The 17,193-nt window shown below is 40.6% G+C and overlaps 1 protein-coding gene across 2 annotated transcripts; it reads right to left on the bottom strand.

Annotated features, from left to right (window-relative positions):
• Positions 1–2,807: 2,807 nt before the first annotated feature.
• vdac3 (voltage-dependent anion channel 3) lies at positions 2,808–16,666 on the bottom strand. 2 transcript variants are annotated; one of them, XM_015973124.3, is made up of 10 exons: positions 16,569–16,642; positions 12,042–12,131; positions 10,053–10,124; positions 9,870–9,919; positions 6,346–6,498; positions 6,220–6,272; positions 5,901–6,128; positions 5,664–5,814; positions 3,679–3,736; positions 2,808–3,590 (listed from the first exon to the last, which is right to left on the bottom strand). In XM_015973124.3, exons 2-10 carry the CDS (start codon positions 12,124–12,126, stop codon positions 3,499–3,501), a joined length of 942 nt encoding a protein of 313 aa, XP_015828610.1. In that variant the 5' UTR covers positions 12,127–12,131; positions 16,569–16,642; the 3' UTR covers positions 2,808–3,498. The 2 variants fall into 2 exon arrangements, with proteins under 2 accessions (XP_015828610.1, XP_015828612.1); XM_015973126.3 differs by lacking the exon at positions 12,042–12,131 and having other exon boundaries at positions 16,569–16,666.
• Between the last annotated feature and the right edge of the window lie 527 nt (positions 16,667–17,193).

The raw sequence follows: 17,193 nt of genomic DNA, 5'->3' as shown, positions 1-17,193 counted from the left end.
ATTGTCAAAAACTCCAGCAAACCAACTGACCCCCTCCCCCCCACTTCAGGTGTATGACGTCATCAACGACTAGTCAGTCGACTCGATTTTCATTACTTGACTGTCGACTTAAAAACAAATTAAGTCATGCAGCCCCTAATTTATATATATATATATATATATATATATGTATATATATATATATATATATTTTTTTTTTTAAAGTAAAACAGTAATACGTATTACTGTATTATTGTACAGTAATAAGACGCCCACTGGCGGTCATTAAACGGCCAAATGAGACGCACGGAAATACGTTGAATTCACGGCCAGAAAAGACATCAGTTCAACTTTCATTTTGGAAATATTTTTAAACCAAGACAGGATGTTACTTTATAAACATTATAAATATATATTCTGGACGGGATGTATACACACATGTTAAAGCAATGTAAAGCAGAAGCCACAACAGCACCCGGCACGTCCCCTCCCCCTGAACAGAACATGTGTAGTTCGGGACTCTGTCCTGGGGAGAGGCAGCAGCCGAGCTTCCAAGTAGGTCGCACAGCCGTGGGAACCACGAATTCGCTTTATGCTGCGCAATTCTGGCGTAGCTCCAGAAAGATTCTGCTGCTGCTGAGCAGACAGCCAGCACACGACTCCAAGACACAACGCTGCCAGATTTCTTCTAATTAGTTTAGGAAGTTGGACCGAGCTCGCTCGCTCGCACACGAGCCGGTCAGAGAGGACAAAGCAGCGCATCGGGCAGCAGGTGGAGAGAAAGAGGAGCTCAGAGCAGCTGGATGACAACAAAAAATCATGGTTTATTTTTTACCCAGAATGAACGAACACATTTCCTGATGATGGCCTCAGTGGTCCGGATGGGCCATTCCCATCTGTACCTGGTCGGCCCGGCCCGGATAGCATAGCCTAGAAGTCTGGATTCGAACCCGGGTCCCCTGCAGGTGCCTTACTGGAGGGTCCCTGTCCTCCTCGCCAACGACTCCGCCCACAACCCAGAGGCGAATTTTTAATGAGCTACTGCCACTATGTAGAAACTGAGGCCTAGAAAACTGCACAGGTTTTGTGATTTTCACTAAAAACAGCATAATCATAGTTTAAACTGAGAACTATTTAAAACGGCTAAAAAAGATAGTGGGACTTTAAGGTTCATAGTTTTTTCTAATATGTAAAGTAATACAAATACAGGCTTCTGTAAAAGGTTTTTAAATAGTATTTGAATACTTTTTTATTTTTTCAAGTTTTACTTGAATTTATTAAACAGGCAATATCATGAAATTACAAATGCCTGTCAACCAGTGGAGATGTGCGGATGTCTGCATCATGTTTAGTAGATTTTCGGTTCGTCCGTACTGTGTAGATGATTTTTTTACATCATTCAACATTAATTTGCAAAACTTTATGAAGAAGTGTAATTCTGACGATGGCCTTATTAAAAGGGGTTCGTATGAGGTAGAAAATTTTACAGTGTAAATATTTAATTTTAAAGTCAAAATTATGTATTTTAACTAATTTTTTTAAACCTGCTGCAAATCTGTGTTAAGAAGCCCATAAATTTACTTTCACCAATCTCTTTAAATGTAAACATATCAGTGTATGATTGCACATTTGGTTCGTTCATGTGGTGTTTGATACATTTCCATTTATAACTTTAACGGTTGAATATGGAACACGAACACCAAAGCGACATCTAGTGTGTGGAGGTTGTAGTTGCAACAGTAGAACAAGGATTCCAGCCGTCAGGATAACAGGTTCGCCGTCGATATGTGAACATTTTCATTTGGGTCCATCTGTTGTAGACTTCTCCTAAACTCACTCTGGTTTTATATCCTTTATGGTCGACATCTTCTGGCCTCAGAAGCAGCTGCTTGAATTGCAGAGTCCGCCATTTTCCATACCCTGCAATAGTTCCCCCCATTGGCTGGTAGATGCAAACATAAACCCAGCGCCGTGCCCGTCAAAATAAATATTTTGTTGTCGTCGTCTTCCTCCGGGTCCGGGTCGCGGGGGCAGCATCCCAACTAGGGAGCTCCAGACCGTCCTCTCCCCGGCCACCTCCACCAGCTCTTCCGGCAGGACCCCAAGGCGTTCCTGGACCAGATTGGAGATGTAACCTCTCCAACGTGTCCTGGGTCGACCCGGGGGCCTCCTGCCGGCAGGACATGCCCGAAACACCTCCCCAGGGAGGCGTCCAGGAGGCATCCTGACCAGATGCCCAAACCACCTCAACTGACTCCTTTCGATCCGGAGGAGCAGCGGCTCTACTCCGAGTCCCTCCCGAATGTCCGAGCTCCTCACCCTATCTCTAAGGCTGAGCCCGGCCACCCTACGGAGGAAACTCATTTGGGCCGCTTGTATCCGCGATCTCGTTCTTTCGGTCATTACCCAAAGCTCATGACCATAGGTGAGGATTGGGACGTAGATCGACCGGTAAATCAAGAGCCTGGCTTTCTGGCTCAGCTCCCTCTTCACCAATTAAACAAAATATAGCTTTTAAAGGAAATACTGTACCTTCATTCTGCACACCTCTAAACACCCCACAGAGGTTTTCTTTTAAAGATGCAGCTTTTTGTTGAAATGTTCCATGTTCAACTATTAATGCTATAAATAAATCCTACAAAATGATGTGACAAAGTGTCTAGTGTCTTGTTTATTATGTACAAGACTTCTGGTGTTTTTATATCAGGATTTATAAAACACAGATTTTTTTGTTTTATTTTATTGAGTGTTTTCATATTTTTCAGGCTCAGACTCTGTTCTTTTATTGTGTCATGCCAATTAGGATAAAATGAGGAAAGGAATCAAGCTTGTGGTGTTTTTACATTTATTCGATAAAACTACTTGGTGGTCCTGACTGTAGACTACATCTCCTTTGTGACCACAGCGCAGATGTTGAATGTAGTGACAAACGCTGAACAGACACAAAACATAAGTCAAAGAGACACAAATATCCAAAGAGGAGGTCCCTTTTTCCGTTCACCAAACAGGACCTGAAATACGAGAACGGTGGGTTTACGGTTTGTGGTTGAGGTGCAGAGAAATCCAATCAGGTTTCGTTTTTTCTACCAAACTGTCCTGCTTCTGTTGCATCAATAAGACAGAAAAATATGCCTCTTCCCAGCTTAGAAAACATGCAGCAAAACCACAATATCCTGTGATAATCCTACCCAGATCAAAACTGAAACCAATCACAAATACTCCCATTAAAAGGGCACTTTTACCTCTATGAGCAGCATGATTAGAGACTACTCTGTTGTTTTGGTAGTAGGTGTTCGTGAGTTTGTGAGAGCTGTAAGCGTTAGACTAAAAAAATAGATTCGGGTGGGATGTACAGTACAGTAGGTCTCAGAGGCTGTTCGTGGCTTTAGGGTGTGTGTGTGTGTGTGTGTGTGTTGGCCTCAGAGGGAACGCGTGTTATGTCGTTGAGCGGGTCTTTTCAGTATCTTCACATTTGGGCTGCTTCATCCTCCACATTGCTTCCTTTCTCCTGATGAACATTTACGCCTCCAGTTCGAAGCCCATGCCGACTTTGTGTCCGCCGCCATTTACGTTTTTCCCATCAACCAAGGCCGAGAGAGTGAGCTTCACACCTGCGTAGAACAACAGCAGCCGGTTGTAACGGCAGCGATGCGCTTTGTGTTGTTACTGAAAACGGATTTAAAAGGTGAGTTTGCAAACCTGGTCTGAGGGTTTGTGTGTATCCAACTCCTACAAGGCAGGCGTTGTCCACTTTCGTCTGAGGGGAGAAACAAGAGGCCACAGGTGGAAAAATCATTTATATTATAAAGATTTTAATTTAGATGATCGTGCAAACCTTGTGTTTTCTGCTGCAAATGAGTCGTGATTATGCTGCTTGAGGTGTACAACAGGAACTAAAAGTGTTTTTTTTTTTTAAACGTGCAATTGTGGAATAATCTAGAAATGTTTCTGCTTCTGTAGCTTTGCCGCTTTTGTGTATCACAACCATCGACATATCACAACGAACACATTTGTTGTAACCGGTGTAGCGGTAAACCCCGGTAAAAAAGTAGACAATAATGATAACCATCTTGTTTTTAAAAAATATATATTATCTCGGTGGATTACCGTGGCTGCGGTGTTGGCGCACCAAGCGGAAAGTAAATGTGTCAAGCATAAACCAAGCTTCAAGCGCCCTGGGGGGTTCCAGGACTCTAGAAGGCGCTATATCAAATACAGGCCATTTGATCTAATATTTTTAAAATGATGACATCAAACTGACAAAAAATAAGAAGTTATGGGCAAATGTTGGTATTGTAAAGATTAAAGGGGAAATATGTAAACAAATAAACATAATTACAAAATAACACATTTTAGGCTAAATTTAGACACAAACTGAGGACAATATTTTCCTGATATACAGGGTTTATGTAGTTGTCTGAAAATGTAACACGTTTAAAAAAAATACCGCGATAATACCGAAAACCGTGATAATTTTGGTCACAATAACTGTGAGGTTAAATTTTCACACCGCTAGTGTGCATTTAGCATATTTGTCAGCGCATTTTAACCCCATTAACTTAATTCCATGCTTTCGTTCTTTTTAAACACAGAAACAGTTTTTTAGAATTAGAAAGACACAGCAAAAACACACCTAAGATGCCCATTAACTTAACTTTTTCAGTTGATTTTTTTTTTTCAAAATTAATTTGATTTTAATTGTAAACTTTATTTTGAAATATCAAAACTAAACAAAAATAGTTTGGCCTATACCTTTACAAAAATTATTTTCAAAATATTAAATAGTCAGGCTGCAGCTTCAGTAACAAGAGCAGAAATGAATGTGACCCTAAATGTTTGGGCACCATAAACCCAGTTCATCTGTATTCATTGCTTTCTTTGTCCGAAAATATTTTTTGTTCTTATTTCAGAATTCCATATTTTATTTAATTATTTAAAAATATATATTCTGAAAATTAAAACAGACAAAATAATATTTGGGAGGGAAAACTACATAAATTGATTTCTTAGGGCTTTAGTGTTGTGTTAATTCTGATGATTTGAAGGTGTGGATCGCACGTTTAATCAGTACATCTGCTGTGGTCTCTAGTAGGAACGAATGCCTTGTAAGTCATACTCGGGAGGGCAAAAACACCTGTGCATCATTTCCAGGAACTAGCAGAGAACCACATCACAGCTGCGCTTCAGACGACAGGATCTGGGGTCTTACTTCCTGATATCTGGACATCTCGTCCTGGATTGGATTACAGCGACTTTAACATCAACTTGCAACGTAGACGTTTTATCTCCACAAATAGCACACGCCTGGAGGAGTTCTGCAGTGTGGGGGAGTTGCTAATGCTAACGGTTAGCCTGTACTAGCCGAGACATTCTCTGCGTTTTCCTGGATGCTAAACCAACAACAGCCTTCCTGAGCCAAGACGGGTGAGTCCATGAATGCTAGGTGACAGTGTGACGTAGATCTGTCCGGCTTTTCACATCCTAGAGTTTCACCGTCTTATTTTCTATCAGAAGCTAATGCGGGAGACAGGTGTAGGAGACTATTTTCGTGTTCAGTCTGCATGAAAAACTCAGTGGCCGATTATAATCAGAAACAAGATTTTGAAAACTGTTTCACACCTTTAGAAGCGAATGTTTAAAGCTCATATTTTATCTGTCATTGATGTTTTTGTGTCAGATCTTACGGATAGGGTGGCGTCCTTATCCAGCTGGTATTTGGCTCCGATACCGAAGCGTGTGTTGTTGCTTCCTGCTGTCCAGGCCAAGCTGACCGCCGTCTCCAACTTACCGTTCACCTTCTGGTAAACGGAGCCTCCAAACTCTGTCCCGTCATTACTGAAACACAGCATCAAAACACAACGTAAGAAGTGAGACTAACACTGTCCTTCATTTCCTTTTTTCACCAGGACACCGCGACTCACACGCTGGTGTGAAGCTGGAAGTCACCGGCCTTGTAGCCAAAGGCAAAGTTATTCTGAGTCAGTTTAGACTTGGAGGTGTCAAAGGCCAGCTGGTAGCCTGCGATCCAGCCTTCGTAGCCCAGCACGGCGGCCGCATGGATCGTGGGACCGGACATGTCAAAGTCCAGATCGCAGCCCAGGTTTAAATAATCCCGCTTGTATCCTGTCTTCAGTTTGGCACTCTTCTTTCTAAATAATTAGAGCAAGGTTTAATAAAACTCAAAACTGCTTTCACTGTTAATGTAAAACAAATATTTATTGTAACGAATGCTCCTCTCACCCGGTGTTGGGCACAAACGAAGTGTCCAGTGCCAGCTTCAAGCCTTTAGCCAGCTACAGACAGACAGAACCAATGAAATAACTACATTTCTGCTCCTAAAGCGGATCGTTGTTGCATGACAACAACCTGGTCCTCCATGGTGACTTCTGTGGTGAGAGTGTTGTCCGTGTTCCATTTCTGGTTGAAGGTGAGGCCCAGGTCGCTCAGTTTGTACTTGGTCTCCAGGTGGCCTCCTGACTTCCCCGTGTCGGTGTTGCTGGAGCCAGAGGTTGTAAACTCCTGCAGGACAAACGGGGGAGAAGAGAATGCAGAAAAGCACGTTAGAGGGCAGGAACAAGAGGGAGAGGGTGGGGTGACATTCAGGCGAGTTCTTCAACTGGAACATCGTTTTCTCAAAGTTTGTTTGGTTCGTGGTGAAAAAAGAAAACAAAGTAAATCGATAAAGAAAACTGAAAGAATAGGCAAGACTGACGACTTAAAAGGAACTCCGGCTATGAGGACGTGTGTGCTCTAATAAGCCACAAATTTTCTGTTGCACCAAAATATGTTGTTAGAAACACACAAAATATTGCTGTTTATTTACAAATCTATAATATTTAGTACATTTCCGACATACGTAGGACGCCATGGTTTCCACACACAATGCACTCTGGGGGCGATGACGTATATTGGTTGTTCTTGGAAGAATAGCTATTGACGCTAGTGTTTGTTTACGCACTCACCGTATTAATAATGAAGTAAAATGCTGCATTGTGCTGCTTTTGGATGTAATTTCCAGTCAGAGGGCGACAAGGGGAGTGATGTGAGTTTACACAGCTTTCCCACTGGCAAGAAGAGGAGAAAGCAGTGGGAAGGTGCCTGTGGACGGACACAACTTCCCAAAGATCCACGGCTGTGTTCCCAACATTTTTCTCCTGATGCGTTTGAGGCTTATAGTCGACCACGACTACTTAAAGAGCTCACCGAGCGGCTGGGTATAAGAGAAGGTGGACACCAAATGCTTTACCGACCATTTTCCCACACAAGGAGCCTAAACGCCCTCGGAGAGACGCTGGACGCTCTCCTGAGCCACAGCTTCCGCTTCTGTCACGTTGAGCCAACCATCGGACACGCCACTCGACATGGATGAAGCTGAACGTTCACCTCTCCCGTCAGTAAAACAAGCCATAAGTGTAGCAACACAGTGTTCTCCACATATATAATATCTGCAACAATGATTAAAGTGGTTTCACCGAATATCCTAATTATCTATAACACACACGACAGCTCTGGATGCTAAAATTCTCCTAACTTCTGCTGACAAAAATGTGAGCTCTTGACAAACTCTCTCCCTCTCGGTTACCATGGAGACACATTTGCTGCACACGCACCACCGGGTTTGTCCTGCTCTCGCTTCATCCCGCCCTTCCTGCTCTTCATGTTGATGCTCGTTTTGTGAAACATGGTCAGTGATGTCCTCATTAATGTTTCGCTCTGGTTCAAACTGAAAAGGCTGAACAGATGACACGTTGATGTCACTGAACAGTCACTAAAGGGTCCCAAAGCCAGCCGGTGCAACCGAAGTACAACCACATGACATCACTACCCAGAGTGCATTGCGACGCTAACAATGGCGACCTACTAGTTTAACTTTTTTTTTTTTTTACAAATTTTATAAAAATGAAGACATTAAGAATGTTTTTTACACCTCTTTGATATAAATGATACTAACATTTATTTTTTAAGAACCACCAAGTTTTGTAACCTGGGTTCCTTTTAACGATTTCATAGAAAATCATGCAAATGCTATTTTTTCTCATTTTCAGCATCATAAATTTCACATGAAATTATTATTTAATTATAATTTTGTGGTTATTTGGCGCAGGAAAAAAAATCATTCTTCCAGAATACTTTAGTTTTTTGATGCTGGAAATCAGGGATGTGTATTTTTGAAATTCTGGCGATACGATACATATCGCGATACAGGGGAGACGATACGATATATCACGATATATTGCGATACATTCAGTCAGACGTTACAAGCTTTTTTTTTTTTACTGAATTTATTGTAAGAATGTTCAATAAACAGTCAAAACTGATACGTAACATGTTTAACATGAGGTATCTGAACCATGATGGAGGGATTTACATTTCAATGGTGGAAACAAAACCCGTCACACACTGCTGCTAACTAGCGGGTGGCGATTGAATTACACATAATGAAAAGAAAATACACAAATGTTTGCATGGAAATTCTTTCAAGACTTAGATACACGGCTTTTGAATATCGATGTAATAATCGCAAGAAAATATCACGATATATTGTTATATCGATATTTTCTTACATCCCTACTGGAAATGTTTTAGAATACTTTATAATTTGGGCTGTGCATTATGATCAATTAAACCAGCTGTTTATGGGGATGGGAGACATTGGTCATGTTGAAAAGCTGTTGGCTCATCTGTCCAATCACAACTAATCTCTTTCTCTTCAAACTGAGGCCATCGGCAGAGCCAACTAGGCCAGGAACATATAAAACCCATCATAAACATCCGTTTACCTGCATTTAGTCAATAAATATGGACACAACCAACCTTACCATCTAACAGAAGAATCCAAAGACGAAGCAGGAAATTTAAGAAAAGAGAAAGTGGAAGTTATGGAGAATAACACAGAGTATATTATTTATCCCTGGGAATAAAAGGAACAAAATGCTTCAGAAAACAAAGTCTGCACATGCATGACCTTTTTTAAGGCTGACATATGGCATCGGAAAATGTGGCTGCAAGTGCTCATTAATGGTTTTGCTATGGCAACAAGTTTACAGCATGGACACACCGAATGTCTAACTGAAGTCTTGGTGAGATGTTTAGCATTCAGGGACAAAAATAAGAAAAACTTTTGCAGATTTTGTCAAAGTTCATGATGTGTAAAGACATGAATTTGGCTTCTATGAATTCAAATCCATCAGGATTACAGATAAAACTAGTCTATTAGACATGAGGCCACTATCCATGGTGGATGGAGCAGGCTTCCAGCTAATGTTAAAGCAGTTTAACCCAGGTTACTCCATCCCCTCCAGAACACACTTTGCTAAATTGCTGGAAAAGAAATACCAAGACACCATGAATCAGGTTAAAGATACTCTCTCAGCCTTGGAAAGCCAAAATTGTTTTGAACAACATTTGCACTTAAGCTAACTGTACACTGTTACACTGTGTTTGTGTTCAGGTTGAGTCGTAAAAATGTGAAATGCACAATTGTTAGTAAACACTAGTTTTCTTATTCAAAAGGTATCAACAGCAGCTAAACTGCCATCTTTACAACATGAACAGTGATGCTCTGACTTTCATTTATGGACAATTTGTTAAAAGGGCAGATATTTTTGTTAACATGTACTACATTATTTTGTATGGAATCTACCTCTTATATTTTGATGCCAAAAATGATTCTGGACTGATATTTTGCACTGTTTAGCTCATATTACACTGTTGACTGTGTTCATGTGCAATAAAATAGATTATTATCTTGTGTTTTTCTTTTTCTTTATAGAAAAGTATTCATCACTTGTATAGGTTAAATAGCTAAATAGTAACAAACCGATTAATCGAAAAAATCATTGACAGATTAATCGATTATGAAAATAATCGTTAGTTGCAGCCCTACTTACAACTCCACTCTGGGACTTGGTCTTCACATCGAGCTTCAGAACTCCGTAGCCTGAGGAGGAAGGAAAACAGGATATTAAAAAACCTTCAAAGGCTGGAAAAAATAACATCCTGTTGCTTTAGATGTGGCAGAAAAATAAACTTTCGTTATGTAAATGTAAAAATAAAAAAAAAACTTTACTCACCAAAGCCTTTGTTAAAAATGTCTTTGGCAGATTTTCCCAGGTCTGCGTACGCTGGTGGGACGGCCATTGTTCCTGAAGAAACAAGCACACATCTGGTAGTAAACAAGACAGTAGAAACAAACACACATCTGTAGTAAACAAGACAGTAGAAACAAACACAACAGGTTCCTTCTAAGCAGATATACAAAAAAATCTATGCAACCAGGACAAAAATATAAAGTAACAAGCAGATGAGCAATAATGGGAAATTCACATGTGATCAAATGACAAATAAAAAGTTGTGCAGCGAGCCCGAAACATCCAGGTTTAGTTTAGTCATGTTTCCTGAAACAACGCCAGACTTTCTTAAATGAAAACCTACAACTCTCCGCCTTCCCCGGTTTGTTTCACGACATTTATTCCCAGTCAAATAGATGCTTATAAACAAACTTATTAAATCTCAACAAAATTAGAAGGTGTGAAAATGTCACCCCAGGGAAGCTATTTAAAGGAGACATATTCTGACTTTTTCTCAAGTTACAATGGCTCTTTGATCGATACTAAACATGTTCTTTGCACACAATCCCTCTAACATTGAAGAAATTTCAGCTGTTTTATTCCTGGAAATTTCAGTACCTTCCAGAATGAGCCGTTTCAGGGCTCTCTCACTTTAATAAAACAAGCTGGTGCTGGCCATGCCCACCCATCTCCCGAGCAGGCTGCTATGAGCTGATAAGCTCCGATATCCAGAAGAGGCTCGGAGTAGAGCTGCTGGTCCTAAAGCCTGGAGAGGTTAGAGGTGGCTCTATGCAAATTTACCCATTTGTGACATCACAAATGGGTACATTTTGAAATGGTTTGTTTTAGGCACATAATTCCTAAAACCAAACACTGGCAGAAAACAGATGGATGGGTGTTTTCATATTTAGAGTATTTATAGTGGCAGTAGAGAAGCACATGGGAGCACAAAAGGATGCAAAGTGTGAGTTTTGCACAGTGTGTCCCCCTTAAAGCTTATACAGGAGCCAATTTGCACTAAATTAATTGTTCATCCAATGAAAAAATTCCATTGTCATTGCTAACAAATTTTATTCATGAAGAATGAAACTTTCATGTAATATTTACAAGTGTTTATTTTTAGAGTTGGCCTCATTATTCAGCTATTAACAGAAAACTGCATTTGGTTTTCTTAAAAAATAAAAGAAACTGTAAAAGATTGGAACAAGTCCAAGTCAAAAATATTTTTACAGCAGATAGCTTCTGCATGACAGTGCTTTTAAAAAAAATCACATTAAAAAACAACAAATATTGACTTAGAAACAGCACACACCACCATCAGCATGCAGAACAGTAGCTTTCAATGTGATGGATCTGTGCAGCACATAGATGTAAAACCTATTGATCCCTGGGAGATGAGGCGGCAGCACTTGTTAAGCCAATGGAACGGTTTCTCTAGTTGAGACATGCAGAATGTGTGCAGCCACAAAGAACTTGTTGCCAGTCCCAAGTGCATGTCAGCCTCTGTTGTGCAGACAGACTTATAATATGCATGATGTGCAAACATTCAGCCAGTGCTGCAGCGCTAACGCAAGCAGCAAGCCAGATTCTTTAGTCAGCATCCTGCACACCGCTGCACTGCACCGTGCTGATTCACTCAGTCATCAGGGTCCCTGAGTTGGTGTGTGTGGTGGTGCGTGCATGAACTGAGTGTCAGAAGACTTTTATGACAAGGTAACTTAGATTCAGAATACACCATCTTTCCTCACAAACTAAAGCTGGTTTAATGTTTCACTTACTTGCCTTCTTTCCCGTGACCCCTGCCCGGTTCCCCGACTGTTAACCTCAACAATAATAGATTTTATGAGAGGGAAGTAAACTTTACTCATCAGCTAATGAAGCCAGGATTGTAATTTGAAGGACAAAATGATCAAGTCCTGGATTGAGATTGGAAGTCAAGGACCCTGGTGATAGCTGAATCACCCCTCCACGTGCACACCCACCACCACTCACCACGTCTCACGGGAGCATGGTGCTGACATGTCACACAGACATCTTTGTTCCCAGCCTGCACCACAACCCCCACTGTCTCTTCCATGTCTTCTACGACAACGAGAGAAACGACAGCTTACAGAAGGTCCTGCTCTGACAGAACCAGCATGACAATTTTCTAATTCTAGACCCACAGATGCAACGCTTATGCGCCTTTTAGAAAGCACTGAACACAGAGACCAACATATAAGTAATTAATGTCCTCCACATCACCCCCAGAGACCAAAATATGCTGCACCATCTCTCCAAATGTGTACCCTTTTCATGTTCTTGTATCTTGTAGGGTCTTTAGCATTAACACTTTCTCAAGAAAGGTTGAAGGGAGGGTTAAAGCTCAGAATTAAAGTAAATCCTATTTTTAAAATAAAACACCTACACTAACTGACAAATGTATGCACAATCAATTCTACACCCTTTTTACTCTTCTCTCGGCCCAACATGATGAGGGAAAATCCATCTATTTTCAGCTGCTTATCCGGGGTCGGGTGGCGGGGCAGTAGCCCAAGCAGGGAGGCCCGGACTCCATGTGATAAAAGACGAACTATGGAGAAATGATCTGAAAATGATGCACTTGAATTAGGTTTTTGTTCTTGTTGAGGGTCAAGCTTTCCATCATTGTCACTAAATACATATCCAAAAATAAATCCTGTGAGTTCTGTCTTGCTCTTTATTTATTTCTCAGCATCTTAAAGCTCTCATTCACTCATTTCCTCAATAATAATAAAGCAGCTGAAGACTAGCTTTGGTGTGACCTGCATCACCACTAGGGATGTAAGAAAATATCGATATGGCAATATATCGTGATATTTTTTCCAGCAATATTATATCGATATTCAAAACCGTGTATCGGAAATATCGATATGGCAATATATCGTGATTTTTTCCCTGCGTTTATTACATCAATATTCAAAAGCCGTGTATCTAATCTTTGAAATAATTTACATGCAAACATTTGTGTATTTTCTTTTCGTTTTGTGCAATTCAATCGCCACCCGCTAGTTGGCAGCAGTGTGCGACGGGTTTTGTTTCCACCATTGAAATGTAAATCCCTCCATCATGGTTCAGATACCTCATGTTAAACATGTTACGTATCAGTTTGGACTGTTCACTGAGCATTCTTACAATAAATTCAGTAAAAAAAATTGCTTGTAACGTCTGACTGGATGTATTGCAATATATCGTGATATATCGTATCGCCAGAATTTCAACAATACACATCCCTGATCACCACCCTCTCCTTATTGTGCTTCCTACCAACCCCGCCTTTCCCGGGATCCACTGATTTCCCTTTTTCCTATTCATTTTCTGTTTCCCTTTCCTTACATTTTGTAATTTGGGCAGCAGTATGTCGTTATTGCTCAACAGGTTGAGCGGGTTGTCCAGTAATCGGAAGGTTGCAGGTTCGATCCCGGCTCCGGACAGAGAATTCTGCTGTTGTGTCCTTGGGCAAGACACTTAACCCACCTTGCCTGCTGGTGGTGGTCGGAGGGACCGGTGGCACCATTGCTCTGCAGCCTCGCCTCTGTCAGTGCACCCCAGGGCAGCTGTGGCTACATCGTAGCTCATCACCATCAGTGTGTGAATGGATGAATGATACACTGTAGTGTAAAGCGCTTTGGAGTCCTTACTCTGACAGGCGCTATACAAGTGCGGGTCATTTATCATTCATTTAATCACAAATTTTCTTTTTCATTTTAACCAAATTTTTGAAATCTTATTTATATTAAATGTTTTGTTATTGTGAAACGCCTTGTGATTTTTATCTTGAGAGGCGTTATAAAACAGATCATTTTCTTTCTTTCTTCTTTCTGTTTCAGAAAGTAGAAGTCAGCCGGGGGAAAGGGGAGCTGAAGGCAGCTGGATTTGGGGTCTTACTCATTCAAATTCATGATATGAAAACATCTATCGGATTAGATTTGTGCCAATAGGATCAAGAAAAACACTTTGAAGATCAAACAAATATTAAGACATTGAGAGAAAAAAAATTGTTTCAAATGAAAAACTTACGATCTGAATCAACTTCTTCAAATGAGTACTGATGTTTTATTTCCACAAAACACACAAGCTCAAACTTGTTCTGCCTTGTTAGTTGCTAATGCTAATGGTTAGCTTCTACTAACAGAGATGTGCTCTGTTCTATCCTGGCTGCAGACATCAATACAAATTCTGTGTGATGTAGATCTGTGTGGCTTTTTCTGACCACAGTGTTTCCTCCTCTATTTTTCAATCAGCGGCTAATGTAGGAAGTAGGGATGGAAAATGAAGTTTAGCCTGCATGTGAAACTCTGAACGACCAATCGTATTTTCAAAAATAATTAGGGCTGCACGATATTAGGAAAATCTGCGATATTCGATAACAGTGATTAATATTGCGATGACGATATTACTTGCGATAAATAACAGCTCAGCTCCGGAACAAAAATGATCAAAAACAAAGAAATAAAAAAAATCATAAAAATGAGAAAAGCAAAAATATGAGGAAAGGGGAAAATAAAATGAATCAGAAAAGGCAACCAGTGGATCCCGGGAAAAGCAGAATCAGCAAAAAGAGCAGAACTAAGCTAACTCAGGTGTTTGCTAACCATCAAAATTAAGTACCGTCCACCTCGGGGGCGGGCATCTGACCTATGAGAACCCAACCAATTGGCCAAATGGGTGAAGAGCTCTGTTTGATTTGTTAAAAAATTATCATGCTTCCATTTGATTGACAGAACGCGTTATGCTTAGCAAACATTTGAGCTGACCATTCATTGCGATATTTTTCTGTTCTTTGCGATATGCATATTGTGCATGCTGATATCGCAATAACGATATATTGTGCAGCCCTAAAAATAATTTAAAACATGGATTCTCAGTGAACCTGCTCTTTAAGCATCCTGCTTGTTGTTGACCACATCCAACCTCCTCTCCCTCACTTTTTTTTTATTTTTATCAGACAGATGCTCCCTTTTTGTTCCCCTCGCCCATCACAACGTAGCCCATTCTGGACTCGCCCCCTCTCGGCCTTCGTCGCTGCATTTTGACTCTAAATTTAGCCCAGGTAAACCTGACACTACAACCCATGACCAGGCGGTTGACTTGTGTCCTCCTCAAGTTCAGCCAATTAAAATCCCTGTAAGAACAAACGGGTTTGTCCCTATTGTACCTCCACACTGTGCTTACATGCAAACACGCTCTTGACACCGGCTGTTGCTTTAACCAGCGGGCGGGATGGACCGAGCTCAAAGGTCAAAGTGACAGGGGAGAAGCACAAACAAAAAATAGGAGCTGTTGAAAATCAGACACCGTCATTATGTTCTCGCATGTGATTCTCATACATGAAAGCTGATAAACAATCAGTGAGCTATTATTTTAGGGGGGACAGATGCTAAAGCATGTGATCTAACCATCGACATAAATACATGGATCTAACATGAAAGACAAAATAAAAACAGTGATTAAGTTGTTTAAACTGTAATAACGGAGCAGACCCCCATTCAGATGAAAAGACACCTTATCAGATGTGTCAACCGGCAGTTACTCAACACCAGCCTAACCTTCAGATAACATGAAACCAGCAGTGAGTGTCTGAGTCATATAAAGGGTGTGTGTGTGTGTGTGTGTGTGTGTGGGGGGGGGGGGGGTACAGATAGGTTGCGTCCAGCTCAGATGAAGTGTTTTATATTGACTGGTAGCTAATATTTGTTTAGTGTGAATGTTTTGTTGTGTACAGTGACAACATTGAGAGTACTAATGTGCATAAATCTGTGTTCAGCACGTGCCTTTGGGTCTAATAACTTTAGCATCATGTGTTTTTTTTTTTGTTCCTAAATTTTCTGTCTGTGAAATAATCTGCAAATAAAGTAACGTCTGGTATTTTTAATGGAAGGAAATAAACCGTAAAACCTTACGTTTTAAAGACTAAAAGTTTGGTTTTTATTTATAGCTTAATTTCCCTGATGTCGCTATCTCAGTGTGTACACACACATTGTAAAAAATCAGGCTGTATAATTAAACCTAGAAATATAACGGTCCCTGTTCTGCCGCTGCTCGTGGCCCACGTGGTTCTTCTATCTGCACCATGTGGAAGCTCACAGCAGGGTTTAGGCATCACGTAGCTCAGTCGCAGGAATAAATGAGCGTGCTTACTACTGGATGCGTCCAAATCCGGTTTCTGTTGTTTGTAAGCTGCCAGCAACATGCAACCCACCATATTTTCTTACACACTCTGTGCAAAAGTGTACAACAAATCCACCTTTTTGTTTTTGGGAGCGAAGCATTAAAGTTGAGGCATGTTTACGTCAGTTTGTGAAGGTTGTGTTTTTTTTAGTATGCTGATTTTAACCCACTCAGGCCTAAACAAGTATTAAAACCACCGTCTGCGGTGTTTCCACTCCTTTCTGTATGACAACCAAGCGACTGTTTACAACAACTAGACACCACGCAAATGAACAAGTGTGATAATAACTTTTTGAAAATAAAAATCCACTGGTGATCAACCTTTCTTACCTTGTTTAAAAATCGGAGTGTGCAGGGTTTTCACAGCTCTGTTCGGAGCAGCTGTTTGAAGGGGAAAGCGCAGACAAACGCAATGAGCATGCGCGGTCTGACCTGCTGAGGGCGGGGCCGTTGTGCAAGTGACATTTTAGACTGCTGAACTTTTGTTTAGTTTTATTACACACGTCGTGTCTATAACTCCATTGTGCAGGAAACACATTTTAAAACGATAGTAATAGTATGATAGTAAGGACGATTCCTAGTTAATCACTAAAATAAATAAATAAATAAAACACATTTGATTGTTTTAGTCCTCTGGTGCATTTTCTAATGCTTTAAACTTCAATATTTTCAAACACTCAGTATGTGTCATATATTATTTGTCTATAATAGCATTTAAATTGATGTGAGAAAAAAATGGGATATCTGCATCTATTTAGACCCTGATTTTTGCTTGACAGGTGAATCCAACTTAAGAAATCTCCGTAATACCACCACAAAACTATGAAGAACCAAGCAGCTAACTTTATGTATTTTGATAAATCACTAAAAATGAATTAGCAGCGTGTTTTGTTTAGCATCTGGCATGGGCTTCACGCAGCCTGATAGGTAATGCTCAGGAAACACTGCTGTTTTC

This window comes from Nothobranchius furzeri, chromosome 17 (genome assembly GCF_043380555.1).
Source record: "Nothobranchius furzeri strain GRZ-AD chromosome 17, NfurGRZ-RIMD1, whole genome shotgun sequence".
Lineage (NCBI taxonomy): Eukaryota > Metazoa > Chordata > Actinopteri > Cyprinodontiformes > Nothobranchiidae > Nothobranchius > Nothobranchius furzeri.
This window is presented reverse-complemented; position numbering and strand designations above follow the sequence as displayed.

Excerpts from the sequence above, each read along its gene's own strand:
- vdac3 (XM_015973124.3), bottom strand. The coding sequence starts at position 12,126 with ATGGAAGAGACAGTGGGGGTTGTGGTGCAGGCTGGGAACAAAGATGTC. Across the intron at positions 5,815-5,900 it reads TTCCAGCTTCACACCAGCGT|TAATGACGGGACAGAGTTTG; the intron begins GTGAGTCGCGGT and ends GCTGTGTTTCAG. Across the intron at positions 3,591-3,678 it reads CACACAAACCCTCAGACCAG|GTGTGAAGCTCACTCTCTCG; the intron begins GTTTGCAAACTC and ends TGTTCTACGCAG.